Source organism: Budorcas taxicolor, chromosome 7, assembly GCF_023091745.1.
Source record: "Budorcas taxicolor isolate Tak-1 chromosome 7, Takin1.1, whole genome shotgun sequence".
NCBI classification, from domain to species: domain Eukaryota; kingdom Metazoa; phylum Chordata; class Mammalia; order Artiodactyla; family Bovidae; genus Budorcas; species Budorcas taxicolor.
This window is the reverse complement of record NC_068916.1, coordinates 7,702,026-7,727,299: the sequence shown is the minus strand read 5'-3', so window position 1 is coordinate 7,727,299 and position 25,274 is coordinate 7,702,026. Positions and strand designations below refer to the sequence as shown.

At 56.7% G+C, this 25,274-nt stretch overlaps 2 protein-coding genes across 3 annotated transcripts; both read right to left on the bottom strand.

Annotated features, from left to right (window-relative positions):
- Positions 1–1,350: 1,350 nt before the first annotated feature.
- NR2F6 (nuclear receptor subfamily 2 group F member 6) lies at positions 1,351–11,680 on the bottom strand. Its single transcript, XM_052643562.1, has 4 exons — positions 11,170–11,680; positions 7,522–7,616; positions 3,579–4,163; positions 1,351–2,096 (listed from the first exon to the last, which is right to left on the bottom strand). The coding sequence occupies exons 1-4, from the start codon at positions 11,451–11,453 to the stop codon at positions 1,822–1,824; spliced, it is 1,239 nt and encodes a 412-aa protein (XP_052499522.1). The 5' UTR covers positions 11,454–11,680; the 3' UTR covers positions 1,351–1,821.
- Positions 11,681–15,836: 4,156 nt separating this feature from the next.
- USHBP1 (USH1 protein network component harmonin binding protein 1) lies at positions 15,837–24,782 on the bottom strand. 2 transcript variants are annotated; one of them, XM_052643829.1, is made up of 12 exons: positions 24,296–24,782; positions 24,053–24,201; positions 23,408–23,831; positions 20,301–20,426; positions 19,990–20,126; positions 19,664–19,804; positions 19,202–19,375; positions 18,331–18,580; positions 17,484–17,705; positions 16,628–16,734; positions 16,309–16,431; positions 15,837–16,052 (listed from the first exon to the last, which is right to left on the bottom strand). In XM_052643829.1, exons 1-12 carry the CDS (start codon positions 24,347–24,349, stop codon positions 15,863–15,865), a joined length of 2,097 nt encoding a protein of 698 aa, XP_052499789.1. In that variant the 5' UTR covers positions 24,350–24,782; the 3' UTR covers positions 15,837–15,862. The 2 variants fall into 2 exon arrangements, with proteins under 2 accessions (XP_052499789.1, XP_052499790.1); XM_052643830.1 differs by lacking the exon at positions 24,053–24,201.
- Between the last annotated feature and the right edge of the window lie 492 nt (positions 24,783–25,274).

Here is a 25,274-nt window from a genome sequence, read left to right as displayed (position 1 = left end):
GCACATTGCTGTCCAGCCCAGCTGGAGTGGACATTCGCTTATGCACAGGACCTCTCAGAAAACACCTACCCAGAGCAGAAACCAGCCCAGCTGCCAGTGGGAGAGCTTCATCCCATTCCAATTTCAGTCCCCTTCTGGGACAGGGCACACCCAAGAGACCTTCATTCATTCGTTTCCATCTTCCCAGATGTCCTCTGAGATGGACATGGGGGAGACTAGGGTTCCAATGGGGAACATTTTGAAGGCCTGAGGCTGCTTTATGGCTAAGCCCTAGCCCAACCTACAAGGCGAGACCCAGGTTCTTCCCTGTTTTCAAAGGAGCATGTTTGATAAATCTGTCTTCACTTGACAAGACTTCAGTCAGGGCCAAGAGGTGCCACCCACCACCACCATCTGGGCCCTTTCTACCCACCCCCTAGAGCCACAGTCCTGGTATAAATTCCATGGATGCCTTTCCCACTACAGAACTGGGCCACAACCTTCTGAGGCCAGGATGGCAAGCCCCCTGGTGCCCTGCATCAACCCATATCACCTCAATTAAGTCCACATTTCAAGGTCTGACCTTAGAGGTCTCCATCTTCTAAATGCCAATTTCTAACAGTTTTTTTAATTACATGTAACAAAAAAAATTTAAACTGGCTCAGGCACAAAAGGGGAAGTCTGGGCTCATGGAATGGAAACACCCAAGGGTTTCAGATCTATGGCTTGATCCAGGGGCTCCAAAGGTATCCTGCGAAACTGGTCTCCTCCTTGGCTCTGCTTTATCCTAATTTCCAATCCTGCCATTGAATCTCACTGGCCAGCTCTGGGCCACATTCCCTCCCTAAACCAGTCGCTGTGGCCAGCTAAATGGAGGGCTCTATCTGGGCTGAGATCAAGTGACAGAACTCGCCCCAAACATTTCTCCCAAGGACACTGGGGCCCAGACACCATGATTAAGGGTTGACCAAAGAAAATAAAGGGACTTCCCTGCCAGTCCAGTGGTTAGGCCTCGGCATGGTTGGGGAACTAACAGCTCATAAGCCATGTGGTGCAGCTAAAAAAGGGAAAACAATAAGGTACTTAGTCCAGGGTTTGTGTGAATGTTGTGAGGCTCAATTTCATAGGCCAGAATCTAAATTCAAATCTGAGCCATCTGCTCAGCCCAACTCCTACAAACCCATTGGCTGACCTCTAGCCTCCCCCTCCAGCCTGTTTCCGCACAAAACTATCCCACACAAACAAATTTTAAAAAACCAGCAAGTAGGGCTGTTGTTAGGTTGTAGGTGTTCCAGCTGGGCTGGGAGTGGGTCCCCATGGTAGAGTGCCTTCTGTGTCACCCCTCCCCCCACTAAGATGATGGAGACTGTGCAGGTAGGAAACTTCTTTATTATTGGCCTTGATTCATCCATCATGTAGTGTCCAACGTGGATTACGTGTCCAGAGGATCAGTCTGGCACTCATCACCCCTGCCTGGCTGCAGCTGCCCCTCCAGTCCAGACGCCAGGACTTTGTCCATCACACCAGAGAAGCCACACCCCGACTAGTTCATTCTTGGGGTACCAAGGGACAAGGCTGTTCTGGGATTGGACCCTCTGTCTCGCCCCTCATCTTCATCAGGGTTTCTGGGGAAGATCTGACTGGAGTCTAGACAAATCAGTCTCTTTTTGGTTTCATGATCATTTAGAAAACAGAAAAGACAAACATTTCACAGTCTTTAAAAAATAGGAGTCTGAGGAGGGAAGCCAGGGTCCTCTGTCCAGGGGAGGCTGCCCCCCCCGCCCACCACCAGAGGCCTGAGCATCCGTGTCCCTTGAGGTCTGCAGACCTGGCCCTGTCTGGTCACTGGCCTGAGCCGTAGGGCCAGTTGAAGGTACTTCCTGACAGCAGCATGTCTCGGATCAGCGTCTCGATGGGCGTCTTGCCCACCAGGCGCATGAAGAACAGCTGGGAGATGAGGGAGGCCGGGACGGCACGCAAGGCAGGGAGCCGCAGCAGCAGGCGCCCAAAGCGCTGGGGCTGCGATGGGTACTGGGCCCGCACGTACTCGGTGAGGGCCACCTGCGCCTTCTCCTGTAGGCTCTCCACATGCGCTGGGTCTGAGAGGCCACAGGCATCTGAGGGACAAGGGCAAGGTCAGAAGAAGTGGCAGGAGGACACAGGACCCCAGGGCTGACCGGGGCTGGGGGATACCACTCAGGGCTGTTGGTACAGAGGAGGGCACTTAAGGGATGGGAGATGGGGCCTAGGGCACAAATGGGGGTGTCTAATATCTAAGGCAGTGTTGGTCCCCAAGAGATATTAAGGTGGCCTCATCTGATGATGACACAGAGTGCAGGTAGTGATGTCTCAAGGGTGGAAGGGCCCTGACTAAGGCATTTAACAGGGAGACAAGTCCTAATCAAGCTTAAGGAGGAAGGAATTCCCTGGTGGTCTAGTGGTTAAGACTGCACTTCCACTGCAGGGGCTGCAGGTTCAGTCTCTGGTTGGGGAAGTTCTGCATGCCAGGAGGTGAGGCTGAAAACACCCCTTAAACAAGAAGCTCAAGGGGAAGAGGGGGCTGGCAAGGGGACTTGGGAAGAAAAGCAAAGCCTACAAAGGGTATTCAGACACACTAAATAGACCCGCTTTGTGAGTGAAGATGACAGGTAAGAGCCCTATGAATGTCAGGGCAGAGAAAATGCCCTGGGTAAGTAAAGAGGGGCAAAGCCATATTATTGGATAAAAGCCAGCTCCCAGAGTAGCCTGGGTCTGGCTCCCGCATCCTTGGTCCCAGGAGACACGTAGTGGGACCTCCTTGCAATGTGCAGAGTCGGCTATGCCACCACTCCCACCACAAGAAAGCAGGGCTTTGGAGGCAGGAGGGTTACTGAAGACTAGGAAGGAACTAAGATGCCTCTGCCCCTAGGTGGGAGGGGCTTCAAGCCACACCCCCTACCCGATCCAGCTCCACTGCGGGTGGCCCCTGGAGGCCCTGGGGTGGGGGGGAGGGGGCAGGCTGGGAGCCCTGGGTCAGTGGTCTAGGGTCCTAGGAATTAGGGAGCCAAGGGCCCAGGAGAGCCCAGAACCAGGTGTCAGAGCAACCCTGCCTTTCATAAGTGGAAGGCAGTCCTCCTTAAGTGGTCAGTAACAAGAGGAGCATCCTGATTTGGCAGATGAGGGTCACAGCGTTTAGGGAGAACAGCAATCATTAGGTGACGGACAGAGCCAAGTGGGCAGACCTCCCCTCCCGCGGGCCCCCACCTGTCATTCTGCCCACTGAGCACGATGAACACCTTGATGAGGGCGTAAAGGGTTGGGGGGGCTCTCAGGGAGCCCGAGAATCAAGGCGGGAGGCTGTGGGGCCTTAAGACATGGAGCCGTGGGGGATCAAAGTTCTTAGGAAGGCCTGGGATCCGGGAGGGGCCATCACGGTGTCAGACCGCCTGCATCGCCTCCTCCACTGTCCCCCAACAGCGCTAAAGGCGCATGCAGGGACGCAAGTCTGGCTAGCTGTAGATCAGCAAGTGGAGGACTAAGGGGGTCAGGGTCAGGAGCTAGGTCTCTCCCCTCCCCCACCCAGCCCCTCCCAAGGCCAGAGCCCCCCCAGGGCGTCTCACCAGGTGTGAAGAGCGCGATGGCCTTGAGGCAGCCATACTCCGCGGAGTCGACCTGCAAACGGCCCAGTTTGTCCACCTGTTCCTGGAAGGCGCGCACCTGGTCCATGAAGGCCACGGCACGCTCGGCGGCCATGGGCGCGGCATGCAGGCCGGCGGCGGCCAGCAGCGGCGCCGTGTGCAGGGGCAGCGCTGCCTGCGCCGCGTTCAGCACGAAGAGCTCGCTCCAGCTGAGGCGCAGCAGCGCCACCTGGTCGGCCACCGGCAGCTCGGGGAAGAAGGGCGCGTGGCGCGCCCACTCCACTGTGCTGAAGAGCAGCCGCGCCGCCAGCTCGCACACATTGTCGATGCCCAGCACCGCGCCCGCCGCGCCGCTCCCGGCTCCGAAAGCGCCCGCGGCTCCTGCACCGAAGCGCCCGGCCGCCGCGGGGTAGGGCTCGGCACGCAGCAGCTGCGCGATCAGCTCCGACACCGGCTGTCCCGGGAAGAGGTCTCCGCCGGCCACGGCCAGCGCAGAGCCAGGAGGGCTGCCCGAGGAGGCTGCCACGGTGCCGGAGAGCGAGTGCGGAATTCGGCCGCGCTGCACCGCTGTGAAGGGGAGATAGAGACGAGGGGGTGGGGAGGGGGAGAAGGGGGAGGGAGATTGCCAGCCCGCAAGAAATGCGGAAGGTACAGGCGAGGGAGGAGGGGAGAGGGGACGGGGGAGGTGGGCAAGAGTCAGGAGATGGGGAGTGAGGACACGGGGAAACCAGAGAGGGGAGAGTGGGGTGTGAGGAAGGGGGGGAGGAACATGGGGTAGGGCAAGTAGGGAGGAAGAAATGTTGGAGATAAAATTATTAGAGGGTTAGTCATTCCCTCTGTTCCAAGCCTCCCAACTCAGCCTTTCCCTGAACCCCCAATCCCTACCTCATGGGCACAATGCTTGTTGGGAGGACAGAGGCCAAGGTCTTGCAGGCCCCACCTTGCTCCACCCTGTGCCCTCACCCTGAGGTCGTGTCCAGCCACCATCAGACTACTTCTTTCAGAGAAGGAAGTTGGGGTGGGGGGGGGACCATCTCAGGTGGAAATGGGACCACTGGGTGAGGGCTAATTTAATTCACACATACCCACCTCCCCCTCTTCTGGACTGTGTGAGCTCCCCTCTGCAGCCAGCAAGTCAGACCTGTCAATCATGTCCTCATCTGTCAATCATAGGCGTCAAGAGCTGATAATAGGTCTGGGGGGGGCAAGTACCTTCCTAGGACATGGGCAAGTAGCCAGCCTACCCCTCAAACAAGTGATCAGTAAGGGCTAGCACTGATCTCTCCTACGGAAGTAGGATATTTCTCTACCTCCCAGCCCCACCCTCCAGGTCATGGCCCCCTAGAGCAGGTCTCATCTGCCTGGTCCTCTGCAGTGACCTCAGTGTTAAGAATGAAATCCTGATCAGTAGCAAAAAGTCGCTGTTAGCAAAAAGTAGTGTTAGTCACTCAGTCGTGTCCGACTCCTCACAATCCCACAGACTATAGGCCGTAAGGCTCCTCTGTCTGTGGGATTCTCCATACAAGAATCCTGGAGTGAGTAACCATTCCCTTCTTCAGGGGATCCTGACCCAGAGATTGAACCCGGTCAGCAGCAGGTGCTCAGTAAACATGAGATTCCATCAATAGCTTTGCCTGTGATGGGGAAGGACCAACTGCTGGCCTTGGCCAGTGCCCCCAGGGATCAGGTAGATGGCAAGAGGAAAGCTGAGGTGCAAGGAGGAAGGGTGGCTGCATGCCAGCCTGGCCTATGCCACAGTAGGCAGGGTAGAGGGGCTGACTGGGCTGGGTGCCTGGCAGAGACTAATTAACGAGCTTTAATGAGGTGACATGCCCGGTCTCATCACCTCCATGAACTTCTGGTCAACCCACCATGGAGCAGAGCGGGAGAGGGATGCAAGTGGGAGCTGAGGGCTAGTAGAGCTGATCAGGGAAGTAGGGTTCAAGCCTTATCCCATGTGATTTGAAGTCTCAGGAGCCTCTGTCTATCAAATGGGTGTAGCTGGGTTGAGGGCCGACAATGAATCCCAATTAACTTCAGGCTCACTTGGTTCTAAAGCCCACTGCCATCATTCATCCATCACCAGGCCACCTCAGGGTCTTTGCATTTGCTGTTCCTGCTTCCTGAGAACCCCTTCCCCAGCTCTTCCTCCCCATTAAGCCCAGACTGTGGGCTTAATGACCAACCACAAGTAGATTGCTCTCTGTACTCTTTCCCCACCCATAAAAGTATGCAGTTGCTAATAATCACGACGATGATAACACCAATCACTGAATTAAATGAGAATGTATCTAACTGGCTTGGAATAGCTTTTGGCACATGAAAGTGAAAGTGAAAGTCGCTCAGTCGTGTGCGACTCCTTGGGACCCCATGGACTACACAGTCCATGGACTTCCCCAGGCCAGAATAACTGGAGTGGGTAGCCTTTCCCTTCTCCAGGGGATCTTCCCAACTCAGGGATCGAACCCAGGTCTCCCACATTACAGGCAGATTCTCTACCAGCTAAGCCACAAGGGAAGCCCAAGAATACTAGAATGGGTAGCCTACTCCTTTCTCCAGCAGATATTCCCAACCCAGGAATCGAACCAGGGTCTCATAGTAAGAGCTAAATGGATAGTAACTCAAGCCAAGAAACATTAAGCACCTTCTATGTTTTAGAACCTGGTGTAGGCCCTGGGGATGTATCAGAAAACAAGACAGACAAAAGTTTCTGACCTTGAGGAGCAGACATTCTTTTGGAGGAGCAAGCAAATTATAAAGCAAGACAGATGGCCTGAATAAAGGGGTTGCAAAGGGTAATCAGGAGGGCTTCTCAGAGGAGGTGGTGTTTCAGCAAATCTTAAAAGAAGGTGAGGGAGGAAGCCATGTAGGTGTCTGGGGGAGGTGTTCCAGACAGAGGGAACCACCTGTGCAAAGGCCAAGAGATAGGGCTGTGTTCGGGTCATGATCTGAGATTTACTGAGTCACCTTGAGACTTTGAAGATCTGAAGCCTGGATTTGATGTGGATTTTAGGTCAAATTCACACACAAGTGGAGACAAAATCCAGGTTGCGGGGGTTGGGGTATGGGCAGTCACCGCCAACTTCACATGACCAAAGAGAGTGATCAGATGATCTTAAGAGAAAGACTCTGGGCAGCTGTTCCCAGCTTCTTTCACAGAGGCTCAGCAGAGAAGAAACCAGCAGTAGAGCAGGAGAGATTCAGCTTTTAGACACAGAGAAGAACTGCCAGCCTGGCTCATAAGAGTCCAGGCAGAGATATGAATTCCAGCCTTGGGGCTGACATTAAAATGGGCCGGATTCTGCTCCCTCGCACAGTGCTTCATGTAGAAGTCTACAGGTTCCACCTGAACTCTGAGAGTGATCGGTGGAGTTCTCGACCTAGCTGCCCTGCACAGATCCACCCAAGTCCCCAGGGCAAGGACAAGAGGCTGGGCCTCCCTCTGCCTCCCAGCATCCCCGGTCAGGCGGAAGGGTGAGCTGCCCTTTGCCTTAGTCGGGTGAGTTCCTGCCTTGGGCAAACACAAGGCAGAGGGTGGAGGGAAAGCAAATCAAAAAAAAAAAGTACATCATTGCATTGTTCAGAAAGTAGTGGCCAGGATAGAGGGCAGAGGGTTACTGGGGTTAACTTCAGGTTCCCTGCCCCTGAGGCCGGGTTGGGAGAGGTGGTGGGGAGAAAGGTTCTAACATGGGCCAGAGTTGGGGAGCCTCTTACAGCCCATTTCTGCCTCAGCCACCAGGAAGCCACGGATAATTGGATTCCTCCAGCCCAGGGCCAGATCCAGGCCCAGGGGATCTCAGGATCGGTGGTAACGAGGTTAGCAGGCGCCAGACCCCACCCTCCATGGCTCCCAGACCCCAAGAGAGGGAGCAAAGGGCAGGCCGCTTGCTCACCCCTTGCCCGCCCCACCCCAGCGGGTACTCACCTTCCTTCCTCATGCCCACCCGGAAGCACTTCTTGAGGCGGCAGTATTGGCACTGGTTCCGGTGATGCTGGTCGATCTGGCAGTCACGGTTGGACCTGTGGGCAAGCAGAGGTCACCAAGGGGGTCACCATGACACCTACATTCTGGCCTGGGAGCCACCTTGTGAGACGTCTTAGAAAGTTACACCTAGAAACCACCAGGACCACCCCCCATCCCTACCAACAATCTGGGCTGGGCAGACAACCCCAAAGTGGCACAGAGGTTAAGCTTGCAGGTGTGCAAAGAGGACAATTTGGGGGAGTGGAGACCGATGAAGAGCAGTCTGTGGCAAAGCGGATTAGCATGCCAGGGAGGGTTATGTTGGAACTGGGTTTTGAAGGATGAATACAAGTTCCCCAGGTGACCAGAGGCAGTTCCTGGCAGAATGCCAATGACAGCCAAAAGTTTTCCAGTTACATTTTACTTGGTCTTTGTCAGGCCAGGGGACAGGGTCTTTGTCCCAGGGCACTATGAGAGCAGAGAAGGAACATGGTCACCAAGGAAGACTTTGTGAGTTGACTAAGAGATGAGAACCCAGGCCAATCCTCTATGGGGTCACAGCACCATGGGGCCCCAACATTTCTGCCTGACACAAGGCCACCATCAATGTATGAAGAAATGAATGAACGAACTCCTGTACCCCTCTAAGATGTCAAACCCCTTCTCTAGAAAGACCATCCCACACCTAACTGAGCCCAAGAAGCTTCCTCCACGTGGTGTTCGGGGATTGTTGGTGCCTCTTCCAGGGGTGGGACATGTGGCCACGCCCTCTGAAGCAACGAGTTCCATCCAAGGTCAGTCACAGTTGGAAGGTTCAGGCCTTTGTTCTTCCAATGCCCCCAGCACCCTTTTTCCCCTTGGCCCCTGCCCTATGTTCCCTCCATATCTCTCTCCTCTGAGCCTTTTGAGGCCCACACCAAGGGCTGGAGTCCCAGCTGGGTACCAATCGGGTACTCAGAGCTAGTCACAAAGTAAGACAAACACTTCTTGAAGTAAAAAAGTCAAACACATCTTAGCTGCGGACACCCAAGGCCTGACCCTTGGGCAGCCACTTCTCCACTGAGCCTTGGTTTCCTCATCTGGAATTGGGAGGCCAGAGGGCAATTCTACATGGGATGCACTCATTCTGGAGAAAATTGGGAGTGTGGGTGTGGGGGGGAGGGGTGTCAAGACGGGCCCCACCTGGGAGTCTCAGTGGCCAATTTTGGAGAGGCGAGGCTCCAGAGGGCCTCTGCGTCCTGCAGCACCAGCCTCCGAGCCCCCAGGAAGAGGCCCTACTAGGGCAAAGGGAGCTCAGGCAGAACCAGAACAAAGCCCAGCAGGCAGGCAATGGGAGGGTCCTGGGCAGCCGGGTGGAAACAGCCAGGCCTAGGGCAGGCAGGCAGGGGCCTGGCTCGGGTCCCTGAGACTTCAGGGGAGGCCCTGAACCTTCTGCCTCAACTTCCCCAGTTGTAGAGTCAGGAGAGAGCTTCCATCCCTCCAGATGCGGAAACAGTAAGTTCTACCTGTTATCCCACCTAAACAGCACATGCTTTGCCAGACCCCACAGTCCAACTCTGCCTTCTCCCTGGGCTTCTGGCTTTCAGTCCAATTTGATCATCGCCCTCTTTTGCTCACACACCTTCTTCCATGGTTCCGCATTACTTTCACTCCAGAATTTCTGACCCACTTGGCTCTAACTTCTCCCACGCCTGGGTGGTCTCACATTACATCACTGATCCCCAATCCTGCCACTGAGTATTTGCTGGAGCCACACTCTCTGCAGGAGTGCCCTTCACTTCTACCTGCTAAACCCCTCATGTTTCAAGGTCCACCTCCTGTGGCCTTCCTCTCTGACCCTCAGGCAGAGCTCCTTGTTCCTCCTGGGACCCCAGACCATCCCTCCCTCTGGCCCAACCCAGACTCCACAGACTGGGACACCTGTGTCTCACTATCTCCCTCAAACTGGAAGAAGGCTGGGCTTGGAACTGGGGTCTTTTCTAGGGTGCTGGCATCAAACCACCCACGTCAGGCCCCGAGGGATCTTTGTTGATTCAACCTGAGGCTCGGAGGGAAGCAGTGACTTCTGGTCACACAACACAGACCTTCTGAAGAACCTGCCAGTGCCAAACCAGGCCCCTCTCCCTGGCCTTGGTGCTCCCACTCAGGGAGCCTCTGGGACCCCCAAGCCACCTGAGCCCCTCCCCTGCCCTCCCTAAAGACCTGGCCAGAGAGCACACAGTTATTCCAGCAGCAAGAATGAGGCCAAAGTCTGGTGGCCCAGTTAGCATTGGAGGAGGGAGTAAGCCAGCTCCGCGCCATACAGAGCCGCCCCAACAGGCCAGATCTGGGGCCAAATTCCTGCTTCAGGTACCCAGGACCCCACCCAGTGGCCCTGCCAACAAACCCTCCATCAGCAGCTTCCCCGGGGAGGTCCTGACCCAGACTTGCCTGCGGCCCTCCTCAATCTTCCCAACCCCACAGTTCCCTTGCTAAGCCCCAAGTGGGCAAGGTCTCTCCCTAGGTGACCCAGGGCAGGTGCCAAGAGCTTTCTGGGCCTTAGTTTTGCCCTTGTGGAAAATGGGACCCTCCAAACGGGCTCTGCAGAGCCCAAGCATGTTCCTGGAGGGTGCAAAGTAGGGGTTTGTCAACGGAGGAAACGGGGACTCAGCAAAAAATGATGGGAAAGGCGGGGTCCTGGACTGGACACCCAGTGCCAGCAGCTCCTCCCCTAGACCTAATGCCCCGTCGGGAACCAGAAAAGCTAGCCAGGTCACGGCTGGCCAGTGGGGACTCCAACCTAGGACAGCCTCGGGCTGCTTCTTGGAAACATTCATCCCCACCCAGTCTCAGAACCGACAAAAGTTTCAGGGATTTTCCAGGATCCCAGTCTGCACCTACTCCTAGCTAGGGGGGCGTAGAGGGGGGTGCGGGGCTGGAGAAGCCAAGATGCGGTCAAATCCAGCCGCCACCTCGGACATCTCACAGCAGCTTCCGGTGACCCAGGGCACAGAGAGTGCCCGGGGGGTTCCCCCTGACGGGCAGCCCAACCCCCACAGCAGAAGCGCCCCCACGCCCCCGCCCCAGGCGAAGGAAGCCGCCCTGTGCCACCTAGTTTCGCTCCAGCCGCCGCCTCAGTAGTCAGGGCGACTTTGGAAGTGATATTTGACCCCAAGGGCGCGCCGTATCGATCCGCGCGGCCGCAGACAATGGCCCCCGGACGCTGTGAGCTCCACAGTCCAAGTTCCACGTTCGATCCCCACCCGGTCCCCGGCGCGCCGAGATTCCCAAGGGAAGGGATGCCCTGGGATTAGGCACCCACCCCTGACAGCACCCCAACCCCTCGCCGCGCAGAGCTGACCCCTCTCCGGAGAAAAGGAAGGGAGGGAGGAGGAGCGAGTTACTGGGGCGGAAACCGCCAGGGACCACCTGATCGGGGGGACCTGCATCAATACAGCGCCGACTGTATACACAATCCCAGGAATGTGATGGAGAGGGGGCGAGGGACATGTGCCCCAATCTCTAACGGGAAGTAGAGACCCAGGGAAGGTCAGCGCTAGGCCCAAGGTGACCGAGCAGGTCAGAGGCCCGGCCCGGGTGCCGGCGGCGGTGCGCTGAGAGGGGGCTCACCGGCAGGTGTAGCTGAGGTTGCGGCGGATGCTCCGCTTGAAGAAGCTCTTGCAGCCCTCGCAGGTGAAGACGCCGTAGTGCTTGCCGCTCGACTTGTCCCCGCACACCACGCAGTCCACCTGCAGCCCCGGCCGCTCCTCGTCGCCTGGCTCAGCGTCGCTGGCGGCCCCGGGGGGTGAGGCCGAGTCTTCCTCCGCCGCGCGCGGATAGCCGCCCGCCTTGTCCACGCCATTCGTGTCGCCGCCGCCCCCGGGGCCGCCCCAGCCGCCGGTCACCATGGCCATAGCCCCCGGGCAGCGGGGCCGGGGCGCCCCCTCCGCGTTTCTCCCTCGGGGCACCCCTCTCGGCCCGGGGGACCCTAACTGGCGCGCATCCGGTCCCGGTGCGCGGGGGTCACCCGGTTGCACCCCCCAAAAAAGTTTTGCAGCAACTTCCTGCGGCCGGTCCGCGCGCCCGGGCGGAACTGGTCGGGCCGGTTCCAGGTCAACTTTCCCACGCGTGCGCGGGGCCGGGCCCCGGACCGGGGGGGCGCGCTAGAGGTGCTGGCCGGGGGCCCCGGGGACTCGCGCCCCGCCGCCCTGGGGCCCCGGCGGGGGAGCTCGGGCCATGGCCCGGCCCAGGCAGCGCAGGGGGTGCCCTCCGGCCTGGCCGCCGCTCGGCCAAGGGCTATGGCCAACTTAGCGGGCTGCCATCCGAGCGCGGGAGGCCGGGGGGAAAGTTTGGCCGCAAGTTGCGCGGCCGCCCGCGGCGGGGGGGAGGGGCGGCGGGCGTGCGCCGGGGCCGGTCACCGCACCCCCTGAGTCTCCCAGGGCCCCCGGCGGCCGCTCGGGGCCTGCAGGACCGCGGGCCGGCGCTTCCCGAGCTGCCGCCCCCGCTGCGGCCGCGCCCGCCCGGCCTGGGCCTGTGCCTGAGCCGGAGCCTCGCTCTCGCCGCCGACCCCGCGCGCCGGCCTCGCGCTGCGGCCGGTTTGACACACAACGTTCCATTCGCGGGGCGGGCGGGGGGCGGGGGCGGGGGCAGGGGCGCGCGCCGCGGGCTGGGGGCGGGCGCTCGTTGCCCCGGCGACGGCCGCCCTTATAAGGACATGGGTGGCCGTGCGCGGCGCCCGGCGCCCCGGCCGGCGGGAGGGGCTAGGGCGGAGCGCGGGGCCGCAAGGCCTGACCCTCCTCCCTCCCCCTCCCTCGCTCACCCCACTCCCACCCCCGTCCTCGCCCGGCTCCAGCCTTAACCCCTGCCGGGCCGCGGCGGGAGCCTGGGCCACTGCTGCCCTCTGCCCTTCCGCAGCCTCGCCAAGATGTCTCTCTAAGGCCCTCCCCTCCACCTCCGGCCTTGGAAGTTGTGTAGCTCAACCGCCCTCGAGGCGCCCCTCGGCACCACCCCCTTGCATTCCCGGCAGAAGCAATAATGGGGGGCCGGTTGCACCGGGGGGCACGCCCCTGCGCAGTATACACACACACACACACACACACACACCACACACACCCCTCCTGGGGCATTTCTTTGCACAGTTACATGATGGATTGTGTTTGCTTCCTCTTCCAGAAAGTCGCGGCGTCCGACCCCCACCCCACCCTTTCTCTGCTTGGGCTAACACCTGGTGTTCGGAATCTCCGGGGGGGAAGGGATGTTGTGGTCTGCGGCCGGCAGGGGCGCGAGGTCAGGAGGCCCCTCTCCAGAATTTCAGGCTTCTGGGGGCAGGGCGCCCACCCGCCCAGCGAGGCTGGAGGCGACAGGAATGCCCACCACCCCTGCCCCCTTTCCCCTTTAATTTCCTTTTCTTTCTATGCTTCACAGAAAGAGCTTGACCAGGGGCCGACTGGACTACAGATGTCTCTTCCAGGCTCCCCAGAGTCTCCCAGCTGCTGCTCTGCCTCCATGTCACTGCCTCCAAGACCCCGGGTGCGGCAGCCAGCACATATTAAACACCCTTTGTATGCTCTCCTGGCCGCCCTGGGCAAAGAAACCTGAGCCTTGCTTCTGAGCCTGTTAACCTTTAACCGGCTGGAAAAGCCCTTCCTGCAGTGACCTTTCACCTTGGAGTCCTGAAGGTCCAGGCCTTATCTCCCGCCCTGCCCTGGGCTAAACTGGACACTCGGACACGTGGCTGGGCCTCTGAGGGCTGCAGGCAGGAGAGAAAGGTCCTCTGCCCCCACTGGCTCCTACACCCTCCTCTCTCAGGAAGGGTCCTTGAGAAAAGCCATCACCCTCTCCAGTTGATATCTGAGGGGCATCCTCCCTGGCAAGGGCTGGAGATGTTTGGAGATCTTGCAGCAGTGAAGAGGATACCAAGGTTCTGGAGAAGCCAGGCAATGGATGCCCAGCCCTGGGCCTCTGGGCCTCCTGGGGAGAGTGTGGCTGGGTATGAGGTGGGGGGAAGGTTTTAGCAAGTACAGAAAACAAGAAGCACTAGGGTTAGACATGAGGAAGGACTTTCAAAGGGTCTGACTGGAGTGGAGTTCTCTGCCCCATAACCTGCATTGGGCTTGAATGGTTAAAGAGGACCCTTTAGGTCCTGGCAGACCAGTGGTTAGGGCTCCGTGCTTCCACTGCAGGGGACGTAAGATCTCAGGTGTCCCAAGTAAAGATCGCGCATGCAGCAACCATGACCCGGAGCAACCAAATATATGTATAAAACATATAAAATATATATATATATATTTGTTTTTTTAAAAAAGAGAGGACCCTTTGGTTCTGCGGCCCAGGAATGGGAGATGCTAGCTGGGTATTTGGGGTGACGTTGGGTGTCCTAGGTCCCTGGTCTGAACTTTCTAGGGTCCTTGATGGGGGAGACGTGGAGGTGGGTGTCTCAGATATGAGCACCAGAGACTTGTAAGGAAGAGAAGGCTCAAGGAGTCAGAGGGGGGCCCGGAGAAGGGAGGGGACAGGGAACTGGAGTTTGAGGGACACAAGCCTAGGGGAGGGGTCCGGTGGGAGACTGGAAGAAGGTCTGCCACAGATTTCAGAACCTCGAGGTGATCCAACCTTTCGGGGGGTGGGGGGGGGGGGCTGCCCCGCCTCTGCCCAGGAGCTCTATAGCCCCCGCAGCCGCTGGAGGCCCGGGTCGGGGGGTAGTGCTGAGGTCCGGCCCCGCCCACCTGACCCCTGCCCGCGGCCCCGCGGTGACATTTGACCTTGCAGAGGCCGCGACCAGGGACAAAGAGGCCTGGGCCCATCTGCTGCGGGGCACCCGTGGGAACAGCAAGACCCGGCTACCGGTGGCCTGGGAACCTGCCCCCGCCCCCCAACGGTGACCTCAGCTCCCGCCCCCACCGCCGGGGCGAACTCCTTCCCCACCTTCCAACAGGTGACCTTGTTTCCTCTCGGCCCCATCCCCCCCGCCACGGGCAACCTTGTGAGACTCGGGGCTAAGGTCACTGTTAGACTCTTAGGGAGGGAGACGGACAAGAGGGTCGTACAGTCGGGTCCTCTGCCGGGCTACGGGCGACCTTGCCCGCCTGTTTCCCTGCTTTCTGCAAACCCTGCCACGGTCCGGAGATTGTGCTTATGGTTCGAAGGTCACCAGCCCCCAGCGCTGGCCCGAGGCTCCTGTGGATCCGGAGGACCAGGTTGGGTCTCGGCGGCTGCCTCGCGCCGACTTCAGGTCAGCCTTGCCCTGCCGGCGAGAGGCAGCCGCGCCGCGCACACACCTGCACAGGTGCTGCCTGGAATCCCCCTCGAACCTCACCCCCACCAGGCTGGGAATGAAAATCTATCTAATCCGCGTCTTGAATTTCAGCTACCACCCAGGAGGGGACAGCTGGCCACTAATCCGGAGCGTCTGTGTCGAGCCTAACACCCTTTCCCAACTCTGCCAGACTCCGCGGGAAGGGCGGGGGCGTGGCCTATGTAAATAAGATGCTAATCACTTGCCTGCTATTAATCTGACACTGGCACCTCCCAGAGCTCCCATCTCCTGCAGGTGAAACTGGCAACTTTTCAGACTGGCCAAGAGCCATCCAGACGCCCTAGGGCAGTGTACTTCTTTGCCCATGGTTAGCAAACCTGAGTTCCTCAACAACAGCTGTATAACGCCCCTGAGATCTCACTTGCAGAGTTTCTTCCCTTTGCTCACCACCCTAAAGCCCTTTACGTTAGCTCCACACTCTTTGAATGCAAGTTCTAAGGCCACCTCTGATTCCCCCTTCCCCCTCCCTCCACTCAGGGAGCAATGGCCTTCCAGCGAATATTTCACATGCTGAACTGCTCCGGCCTCAGTCTTCCTTCTGGGTTATGGGTATCTTCCTCTTGGGAATATCCTTCAGACTGAACCTAGCATTTCCTTGGGAAGCGGGTGAGCAGGGGAAAGTGTGCCCTGCCCCAGTGGACACCTTCCTGGGCTTCTGGAGGCAGATAAGGGTTGGAATTTCAGCTCTGACTATGTAACCTCACTGAACCCTGAATGCCCCCAGCCAGTCATGAGAATCCTGTCTCCACAGCCCAAGCTGCTTCTGCCATGACCCTTCTGACATGTCTCTTCGCATGCCACATGGGATCAGACCAAAGAGACCGAGCCTTTCTCAAATGGCAGCCCTCTCCCCATCAAGCCCCAGACATTCAGGTATATCAGCCCTCATCACCCAGAACATGCCTCAACATGCAAAGTCATGCCACATGACACAATGTCACTCCAGAACAGTTTATGATGTGACCTATCACAACTATCTGGCACGTCCAGACATGGCCAGAGGAGGGCCTAGAGAAAGGTCTCCCCAGGCCGGGAAGGCGGGCAGGGAAGTCTGGACCTCCCCAGGGCCCTTGCGGTGGCTTCTAGCACTGCCAGCTCCTCTGCCTGTCGGGCTTCCATCAGTGCCATCTGCTGCTCCAGCTTCTGCCGTTGCTCTTCCTGCTTCCGGTGGGCACCTCGGAAGGCCATGACCAAGGTGCTGAAGGGAGAAGGAGGCTGAGCCAGGAAACAGCCCCCCATTCCACCCAAGACAAGGGCCATGTCCTCCCAGCCCCAGACAGGAAGTCTTTGAGACTGAGTCTTCTGGGGGTCCCAGCATCACTCAGCAGGGGCTGACACACATCAGGCCCCAGAGGAGGTGTGGAATGGATTGAACCTGCCCCCCGCCTTACAGGGGGGAAGCTGTGGCCCAGAGAGAGCCAGGGATGCCTCTGAGGTTCCACAGAGAGACCCACCTGTGAGCTTTGCATAAATCACTGTTCAGCTCAGTACTCTGAGCACGTCTGGCTCGTTCCTTCCGAGCCACCTCTTCTAGCTTTTCCAGCAGAGCCTGCAGCTGTTCCCGCAGGCCCAGAGCCCTGGTACAAGGGTGGAGAGAGAGGAGCTCACAGACATAGCCACTCCTGTCTGCCTTCCCCACTCCCACCCATGGGATGTTTCCATGTGAATACAGCTGTACACCCAGTCCTCCACTGTACACAACACCCCAGTGGGCTCTCACATATTACCCCCACCCAGGCCACACATACCCCAGCACAGTACCCAGGCACACACCGAGTGAGTGACGCTGACAGTTCCTGGGTCAGTTCTTCTGGGTGCTGCACTTTGCTCACTTGGCCCCCATCAATACCCCTGCTGCCACTAGGGAGAGCAGGAGGACCCTGAGGGAGGCAGAAGGGAGGGGAGTGACATTGACCTAGGCTGAGAGTGTGTTCAGCCCAAGCTGAACGCTGAAGTCATCACAGACTATGGTGGCTACAGTCCCTGCGCTTACAGAGCCCCCAGTCTTATGAGATGCCCCAATAAGGATACAGGTGTTCCCTAACAAGGGAAATAAATAATCTCATTTTCAGGCAGTTCACGGGGACTTCCCAGAGGAGGTGATGTCTGAGCTCAGACCTGTAGGAAGTCAAGGACTTAGATAAAGAGGAAAGTGACTGGTGTTCCTGGCAGGGGCGTAGCACTTAGAAAGGCATGGAGGTAGAAGAGATGATTCAAAGGAGGGTTCCAGAAGCCTCTAAGGCTTTAAACCAGAGGATAGACATGATTAGACAGTAGGGGCAAGAAGGAAAGCCTCAGAGAGTAAGCTGGAGCCAAAATTTAGGAAAATATGAAGCACGGCCTGGAGCTGTTAGAGTGGGGAACGAGGGTATGAATAGCCTGGAGGTGGGAAGTAGAAGGGACAGGTGTGAGTGGGAGACACTAAATCCCTTGGGGCTTATTGGGCGCAATACTCTCAAAGAAAGAAACTCCCAAGTACAAGCATGAATTTTCACATGCATTTTTACCATTCAACTCCTTTTTTTGGTGCAGAAATGGAAACTGAGGCTCAAAGGAGGCTAGGATTAACCAGGACCACATATCCAGTAGTATACTGCTATCCCTACCGGGCCAAGGCAGGGTCACTCACCTGGGACCACTCCTCTTCATCTCCACTGCTCCCACCTCCACTGCTGTCTCCACCGCTGCTGTTGGCCCCGCCAGTCCGAAGCTGTGCCCGCGCCCAGCGCAGCTGCTCCAGCAGGAGCACGTGGGCTGGGCCCTGGGCTCGGAGGGCAGCCTCCCGCAGTTCCAGAGCCCGCTTTTCCCGCCTCACCAGCTGTAGCCGCAGCATCAGGTCCGCCAGAGTCTCCTGAAGACCAAGGGGAAGGTAGAAAATGTACCTTGAAGGTCAACCGTTGAGAAAACTGAGCCTCTAGGAGGTGCCCACTGAGGGCTCCTCAGGCAAGAATCCTAACCCTTACCTTGATCTTGCATGATAGGAAAAATCCTTCCATAAAAACTACAGCTGTAGAAATAGCCATTCAGAGAGAACAAGTGTCTTAGACAAAGTCGAGTAGCAACTCAATGGTAGCATCTGGAGTTTCTCCAAATTCAGAACCTCAGCTCTTTCATGCATGTGATAGCTGCTCAGTCATGTCTGACTCTTTTGCAACCCCATGAATTGTAGCCCGCCAGGCGCCTCTGTCCATGGAATTTTCCAGGCAAGACTACTGGAGTGGGGTGCCATTCCCTTCTCCAGGGGATCTTCCCGACCCAGGGATCGAACTCGTGTCTCCTGCATTGGCAGGCGGATTCTTTACCTCCTGAGTCACCAGAGAAGCCCCCAGCTCTTTCACGCCAGGTCACAAATTTCAAACAATATCCAGCAAAACTCTCCCTTACTACTTGGTCCCCTAATCGCATCTCACTCAGACTCAGCAAAGGATTTGGTCCCACCAGGAAAGATCAACACAGTGACCGCAGCCCATGTGTACCCGTGTGGCCGCCAGGTCCTGCTGGATCTGCATCTTCTCCATCCGGGGCAGGGCTGGGCCAGGCTGGGCCCCCAGAATGGCCTGCACCATGGCTTCTGCGTGGGGCACGGTAGATATGGGCACCCAGGTAGAGCCAGGCTCAGGGGGAATCTTCACCAGAGCACGGCGTTCCTGGAGACGCTGAACATAGCCCTGGAGCTGGGACGCCACCTCCTGTGATGTGGGCTTATCCACGCTGCTGCCTTCGGGACTACAGGAGACAGGAGAGGCCTGTGTGAACTCTGCTCAGCGTGGCTACGCTAACTTCATGGCAATCCTGGTGCGCTTTGTCATCTTCCATCTTACTGACCATGATGGTTCCTTCCAAGGCCATCTGTGGTAGGCATGGTCAAACTAACACGGTGGGCACCATAACGTAAACCCAAACAGGCAACATCAGCCCGCCGATGATCATTCATCAGTGATGAATGAACACCGCCATGCCAATGGGCACAGTCACTCACACCATCACAGGGAAGCCATCACACCAACTCAATGAGCACCATTGCTCAACCTGCCAACCCTGTTACACAGCATCATGACAACCCCTATGGGTACTAGCATCATGCCAACCCCATTAAGCACCATCATACCACCTGATCAGTGGGCACCACGAGCCATCTTCATGCCACCCTGGTGGGTCCTATCCCACCCCCAATGGCTGTAACCACCACGTCAACTTTGCTGAGTAGAAAACAGCCAACTCCGGCAGGCCTAATGCCAACCTCAGGAGCCACGCCAGCCCCCAATATAGGGCCAGTTCTGGGAGCCCCATTCTGCAACCAGAGCCCCACTCACTGGCCCACCCAGTCCCCGGGGCTCCCAAGGGCACCTTGGACATGGATCCTGCAGTGTCACTCCATCCATGGCAGCCTTCTCTTGGACTAGGAGCCTCTGAGCTTCCTTCTCAGCTGCCTCCAAGTCATCCACGAAGGCTCCTTTTCCAGCTCCTGAGTCTGCCTCCCGGAGAGCGAGTAAGGCTCCATACGCCTCCTCACAGTGTTCACTGTGGGACAGCAGTTCTGAGCACCCCAGCACACCCATCCTGTTGCGTAGGTGACACTCCCACTTGCTCCTGGATCTGTCACTCCTCCTCCTAACCCCAACCCTGGGAGTTTGTAAATTCCTTTAGCACCCTGGGACGAAAACTGCCTTAAGTTAATTTCCACGGCAAGGGCAAATACTTTTCTGAGAGGGCTCCGTCTCTCTCTGGGAAGTGGGACTATCCTTTGAGGATATCCATTTCCTTCCCAGGCAGTAGAAAACATGTGAATCATGGCTGGGGTGCACTGACCTATACTGCAAGGCTAGACGCAGCGCAGTGGCCTCAGCCTCCCGCTGGCCCAGCTGCATGCTGAGGCTCTCACACCGGCCCTTGTACTCCTGGAGCACAGCTGACAGTAGGCGGTTGAAGCATTTGAGTTTCTCAATGTTCCTGCCTCCGGAGGTGGGGGAAGAGGGAAAAGTGAGTGACTTTGAAGGGCAGTTAGGACACCATTGATTTCCCCACCCCATCCCCACCTTCCCCACCCCACCCCCACTCCAGCTCCAGACTCCTGGCTTTATATCCCAGCTGGGCGGCACCAGTGCCCTTACGAGCCCAGCATTTGTGACTCTTACCCTCGGAGTCGCTCCATCTGGGCTTCCATGATGTGCATCTCAGGAGCAAGGGGCTGGGTTGGGAGAGACCCAAGCATCTGGGTGCTGGAATCACTCTGCAGGCGCCGGAGCAGGGGGTGAGCCCGGGAGAAGGGATCCTATCGAAAAAAGGTGACTTGATTCACCCAGAATTTTCACTGAGAGCCCAGCATTAGGATTTAGGCCTTCTCCAATCCCCGAAACTATTGGATCACATGACCAGGATTTGAGTCTCATGGCCCCAAACCCTAAGGATCTGAAACAGACCGTGGTTTTTAGCTTCACACACTCACCTGTGAGCCCCAGGTCTCTCCATCAGCCCCAGAGCTGCTGGAACCACTACCTGAGCCACCTGCTTGGTCACAGGAAGGAGGTGGAAAGGGCTCCAGCCTCAGCAGGGAATCCTGCAGCTCCTGGACCTGTGGGGAAATGGGGAATGTAAGGCTGGGGTGGCTCCAACCACCTGCCATTCTTCCCTAAGACCTGTTCTTGGAGCAGTGGCAAGAGCACTGGCTGGAAGGTAGGACCCCCCCAGATTCTCATCCTGCCAAATAGCTTCTTGTACAACCTTGGGCAAATCATTCAGCCATGACTTGTTGGTCAGCCATTCAGTCATGCAGTCCCTGAATCAAGACTTCTCTTTCCAGATGTCCAGCGGGTTCATGAAAAGATGCTCATCATCACTAATCTTTGCATGCGTGCCTGCTCAGTCACTTCAGTCGTGTGTGACTCTTTGCAACCCTATGGACTGTAGCCTGCCAGGCTCCTCTGGCATGAGAGTCCATGGGATTCTCCAGGCAAAAAAAAAAAAGAAAAAATACTGGAGTGGGTTGCCATGCTCTCCAACGGGGGATCTTCCCGACCCAGAGATCGAGCCCATGTCTCCTGTGGCTCCTGCACTGCAGGCGGATTCTTTACTGCTGAGCCACTGGGGGAACCTCACTAATCCTTAGGAAAATGCAGTCAAAACCACAATGAGATACCACCTCACATCGGTTAGAATGGCAAGCATCAAAAAGCCAAGAAAGGGACTTCGCTGGCAGCCTAGTGCTTAGGACTCCGCCCTTCCACTGCAGGAGGCAGGGGTGCGATCACTGGCCTGGGGAACTAAGATCTTGCATGCCTTGCTGAATGGCGAGGCCAAAAGAAACAAAGAATGCAAAAGATAAGTGTAGGCGAAGATGTTGAGGAAAGGGAACCTTCGTGCACCATTGTTGAGAATGTAAATGGGTGCAATCACTATGGAAAGAAGTACGGCAGTTCCTCAAAAAAGTCAAAATAGAACGACTATGATACAGCAATTCCATTTCTGGGTATTTCTCTGAAGGAAACCAAAATGCTAACTTGAAAAGACATCGGCACCCGCACGTTCACTGCAGCACTATTTACAAGAGCCAAACCACAGAAGCAACCTAAGTGTCCACTGATGGATGAATGGATAAGATGTGGTAAGTATATTTATAGAATGAAATATTATTCATCTGTAAAAAAGGAATCTTGCCATTTGGGACAATATAGAATGACCTTAGGGCCAGGAGCTGCAGGAGGTGTGGGTTCGATCCCTGGGTTGGGAAGATCCCTTGGAGGAGGAAATGGCAACCCACTCCAGTATTCTTGCTTGGAGAATCCCATGGACAGAGGAACCTAATGGGCTACAGTCCATGGGGTCACAAAGAGTTGGACACAATTGAAGTGACTTAGCACGCACACAGAAGGACCTTAAAGGCACTATGCTAAGTGAAATAAGTCAGCCAGATAAAGACAAATACTACATGATCTCACTTATATGTGGAGTCTAAAATAAAACAAGGGAGTTCCATGGTGGTCTAGTGGTTAGGACTTGGTGCTTTCACTGCTGTGGCCTGGGATTCAACCCATGGTCGGGAACTGAGATCCCACAAGCCATGCAGCAGGGCACAGATAGATGATAGGTTAAAATTTTAAAAAATTGAACTCACAGATACAGGGAACATGTTGGTGGTTGCCAGAGCTGGGGGAAGGGGTCAGGGAAGTAAAATTTTTTTAAAAAAGACTTTTCCTTCCCGGCTGAAAAATGGACTCCACTCCTTGCGCTGGGCTTCTGCAGCCCAGGTCTCACCATCTGTGTCCCTCCTGCCCTGACGTCACCTGGGCTCTGGACTCGGACATAAAACTGGCCCTTTAATGGCCCCATGTGGCTGGCTCATGGCATCTTGAGCTGATAAAGGCCTAAGAGCTCTGGTCTCCCTTCCTCCAAACCCACCCCTCCCACAGGCTCCCTGTGTCTCACTTCCAGTCTCTAAGGCTCCCAATCCAGGTCTCGTCCTCAGCCCCTCTCTAGCTTTCACATCCCACCTGCCAGCTCCATCTTCAGCATCCCCCCAAAACTGCCGGGTTCTCACCGTCTCCACAACGTTGCCACCTCCTGGATCGCCAAGATTCCACCTTCTCCCTCCACAAGCTGTTCCTCCCAAAGTCGCCAGAGGGCGCCTGTGAGCACCTGCATCAGGTCTCCATCCTTGTTTGCTCAGAGCCCTCCGTGCCTTCCACCTCACTCAGAGCAAAAGTTCAAATCCTCTTTGAGGCCCACAAGGCCCTCCGGGATCTGCTCCCATCACCTCGGTACCCTTGTCTCCTCCTGCTCAGCCCCATACTGGCCTCCTCACTGTTTCTTGAACACACTAATCACACTCCAACCTCCAGCCTTTGCGTATACTGTTCTTTTTGCCTAAAATGCTCTTCCCCGGTTCCTTACATGTTTCCTCCCTTGCCTCCTTGTGGTCTTTATTCAAGTGTCATTTCTTCGATGGGCCTCTCTGATCCTCTTAACTAAAGTTACAAGGGATCTTTGTCTCTTTGGGGCTGCCGACAAAGGTCCATATAGTCAAGCTATGGTTTTTCCAGTAATCAATTATGGATGTGAGAATTGGACCATAAAGAAAGCTGAACGCCAAAGAATTGATGCTTTTGAACTGTGGTGTTGGAAAAGACTCTTGAGAATTCCTTGGACAGCAAGGAGATCAAACCAGTCAATCCTAAAAGAAATCAGCCCTGACTACTCATTGGAAGGACTGATGCTCAAGCTCCAATACTTTGGCCATCTGATACAAAGAGCCGACTCATTGGAAACGACCCTGATGCTGGGAAAGATTGGAAGGCAGGAGGAGAAGAGGGTGACAGAGGATGAGAGGGTTAGATAGCATCACCGACTCAATGGACACAAGTTTGAGCAAACTCTGGGAGACGGTGAAAGACAGAGAAGCCTGGCGTGCTGCAGGCTGCTGGACGTGAGTGAGCAACAGCAAGGCAAGTCAAAGCTCCAAAAAAATCTTCACAAATGAACAAACGATTCCATGTGTCTTATGCCAGGCCTGCCTCCCTCCCACCAGGGATCCCTGCGAGGCAGCCCTGCCCAACTCACCTCTCTCTGCAGCATCTCCTTCTCAGCCTGGAAGGCCTGCAGGGAGTTCTGTGTGCGGATCAGCTCATCCTCCCGGCTGCCCAAGGCCAAACGCAGCCAGGCATTCCTTTCAGCCAATCGGGCTGCCTCCCGCTGGCAGCTCCCAGCCCCCTCCTGCTCCAAGCAGGGCTTTGGTGCCCCCTCGCTTCCGTCCTTTGCCTCCACTGGCCCAGGACAGTTTGGGGGCCGGTGGCGCCAGGCAGCAACGGCTGCTTCCAGAGAGCTCAGCGCTTGCTGGAGAGTCTGAAATACATCAGGTCCGGAGGGGACGCTCTCCCCGTCCTGCAGGGCTGTCTCTGGGGCCTGGTGGGTTTCCTCACGGGGCCGCCCCTCAGGGGCTGGGGCTGGTCCCCTGCTAGAGTCCCCATCAACTTCTTTGTCAGTCCTGTGAAGAGGTGAGAGATGGAAATTTCTGGAAATGGGGTCATTTGGGGTAGCTAACACAGAGGGTTTGTAACAAGGCTAGGACTGCAGGGCCTTGAAAGTCAGGCCAAGGGCAATGGGACCCATGGCATGTGTGTGAGTCGGGGAGGGACATAAACCCATCTCTGAGTGGGAAAGATGTGCCAGGCCTGCAGTGGGGGACACAGACAAAGTGGGCCTTACCTGCTCTCCAAGCCCTGCCCTTTGGCCTCCACCTCAGGGGCCAACAGTTCCACCTTGGTGCTATCTTGAGATGCCACAGGGCCCGGCTCAGAGCTCCCACTGGCTGCCTCAGCCTCCTCTGAACTCTCTGCCACAGGGTCCAGCTCACCCTGCAAATGATCCCCAGGGCTGAGCTCTGAGCCAAGCAGATCTGGGTGCTGGAGTCTTGCAGGGCTGGGTGTGGCAGGGAGGGGGAACACTTACGGGCAGAGCATGTCTCCCTCGCCGGCTTCGGGGCCGTGTGGCCCTGGCACTCATTGTTATCCAGAAATCAGTGTCTTCTGAATCCTCCTTTATCCTCACCCGCTAAAACCACAACCTGACTTCAGCTCAAAGCAAATGACAACCTTAATTTCGTCTTCTGTGAAATGGGCATTGATTTCACTTCTCCAAAAGGATCTTGAGTTATCAATGTAGGTTTGGCACATTTGAATGCCTCCCTTGATGGTCAGCTCACTACCTCTCAAGGTTGCCCTGACCTCTTCCTTCTTTTCCGTCTCCTTGATTTTCCTCTCTCTTTGCTCCCCTCCCTCCCCTATCCGGGCTTGGGAGGAGGAGTTCAACAGTCCTCTCTCCTCCTCAGGGCTCTCCTGAACCAGAGATTCTAATCCTGGGATTTGGTTCCCTCAACCCGCTCTACTTCCCTATCCTCCTGGGGGGTACCTTGGTCCGAAAACCAAGTCCCAGGACATTCTTGGAGTCACTCTGGCCACTGCCCGCTCAAGCTCGGGCTGGCCGAGGCCAGCCTGGGAGGGGCCGGGAAACAGGAAGCCCCCTCCCCGGCCATGTGACCTGTTATTGTGTGCTTTCTTCCTCAAGGGCAGCGACTTCCTCTAGCCCCAGCAACAGGACACATGGCCAGCTCCCGACATGTCAGCCCCTCCTCGCCTCTGCTTCCAAGGCCGAGGCTCCTCCAACTCTGACCCTTAGATTTTATTTCTTGGAAGCTAGAGTGCCACTCTGGGCTGATGCTCTTCACCTGGCTTCCCTATAAACTTCTTTCCTCTGACGGTCCCTTCAGTGTGAGAGTTCGCGTTCCACTTCAAGTCACGGACATACCTGGGGTTGGGAGCCCTGAGCAAGCGATGAGCCTTAGCACATGAGCCTCAGTTTCTTTGTCTCCCTTCAGGGTCACGGGAGGTTTTTGTTTTGTTTTGTTTCAAAACAAAAACAATTTTCTGAA

Bases quoted from the DNA above. Each gene is read 5' to 3' on its own strand.
- USHBP1 (XM_052643829.1), bottom strand. From the start codon at position 24,349: ATGAGTGCCAGGGCCACACGGCCCCGAAGCCGGCGAGGGAGACATGCT. The intron at 24,202-24,295 runs GTAAGTGTTCCC...GATCATTTGCAG, and splicing joins GAGGGAGACATGCTCTGCCC to GGTGAGCTGGACCCTGTGGC. The intron at 19,805-19,989 runs GTAAGAGTCACA...CTCCGGAGGCAG, and splicing joins CAGATGGAGCGACTCCGAGG to GAACATTGAGAAACTCAAAT.
- NR2F6 (XM_052643562.1), bottom strand. From the start codon at position 11,453: ATGGCCATGGTGACCGGCGGCTGGGGCGGCCCCGGGGGCGGCGGCGAC. The intron at 7,617-11,169 runs GTGAGCCCCCTC...GCTTGCCCACAG, and splicing joins AACCTCAGCTACACCTGCCG to GTCCAACCGTGACTGCCAGA. The intron at 2,097-3,578 runs GTGAGACGCCCT...CTTGTCCCTCAG, and splicing joins CATCGCGCTCTTCACACCTG to ATGCCTGTGGCCTCTCAGAC.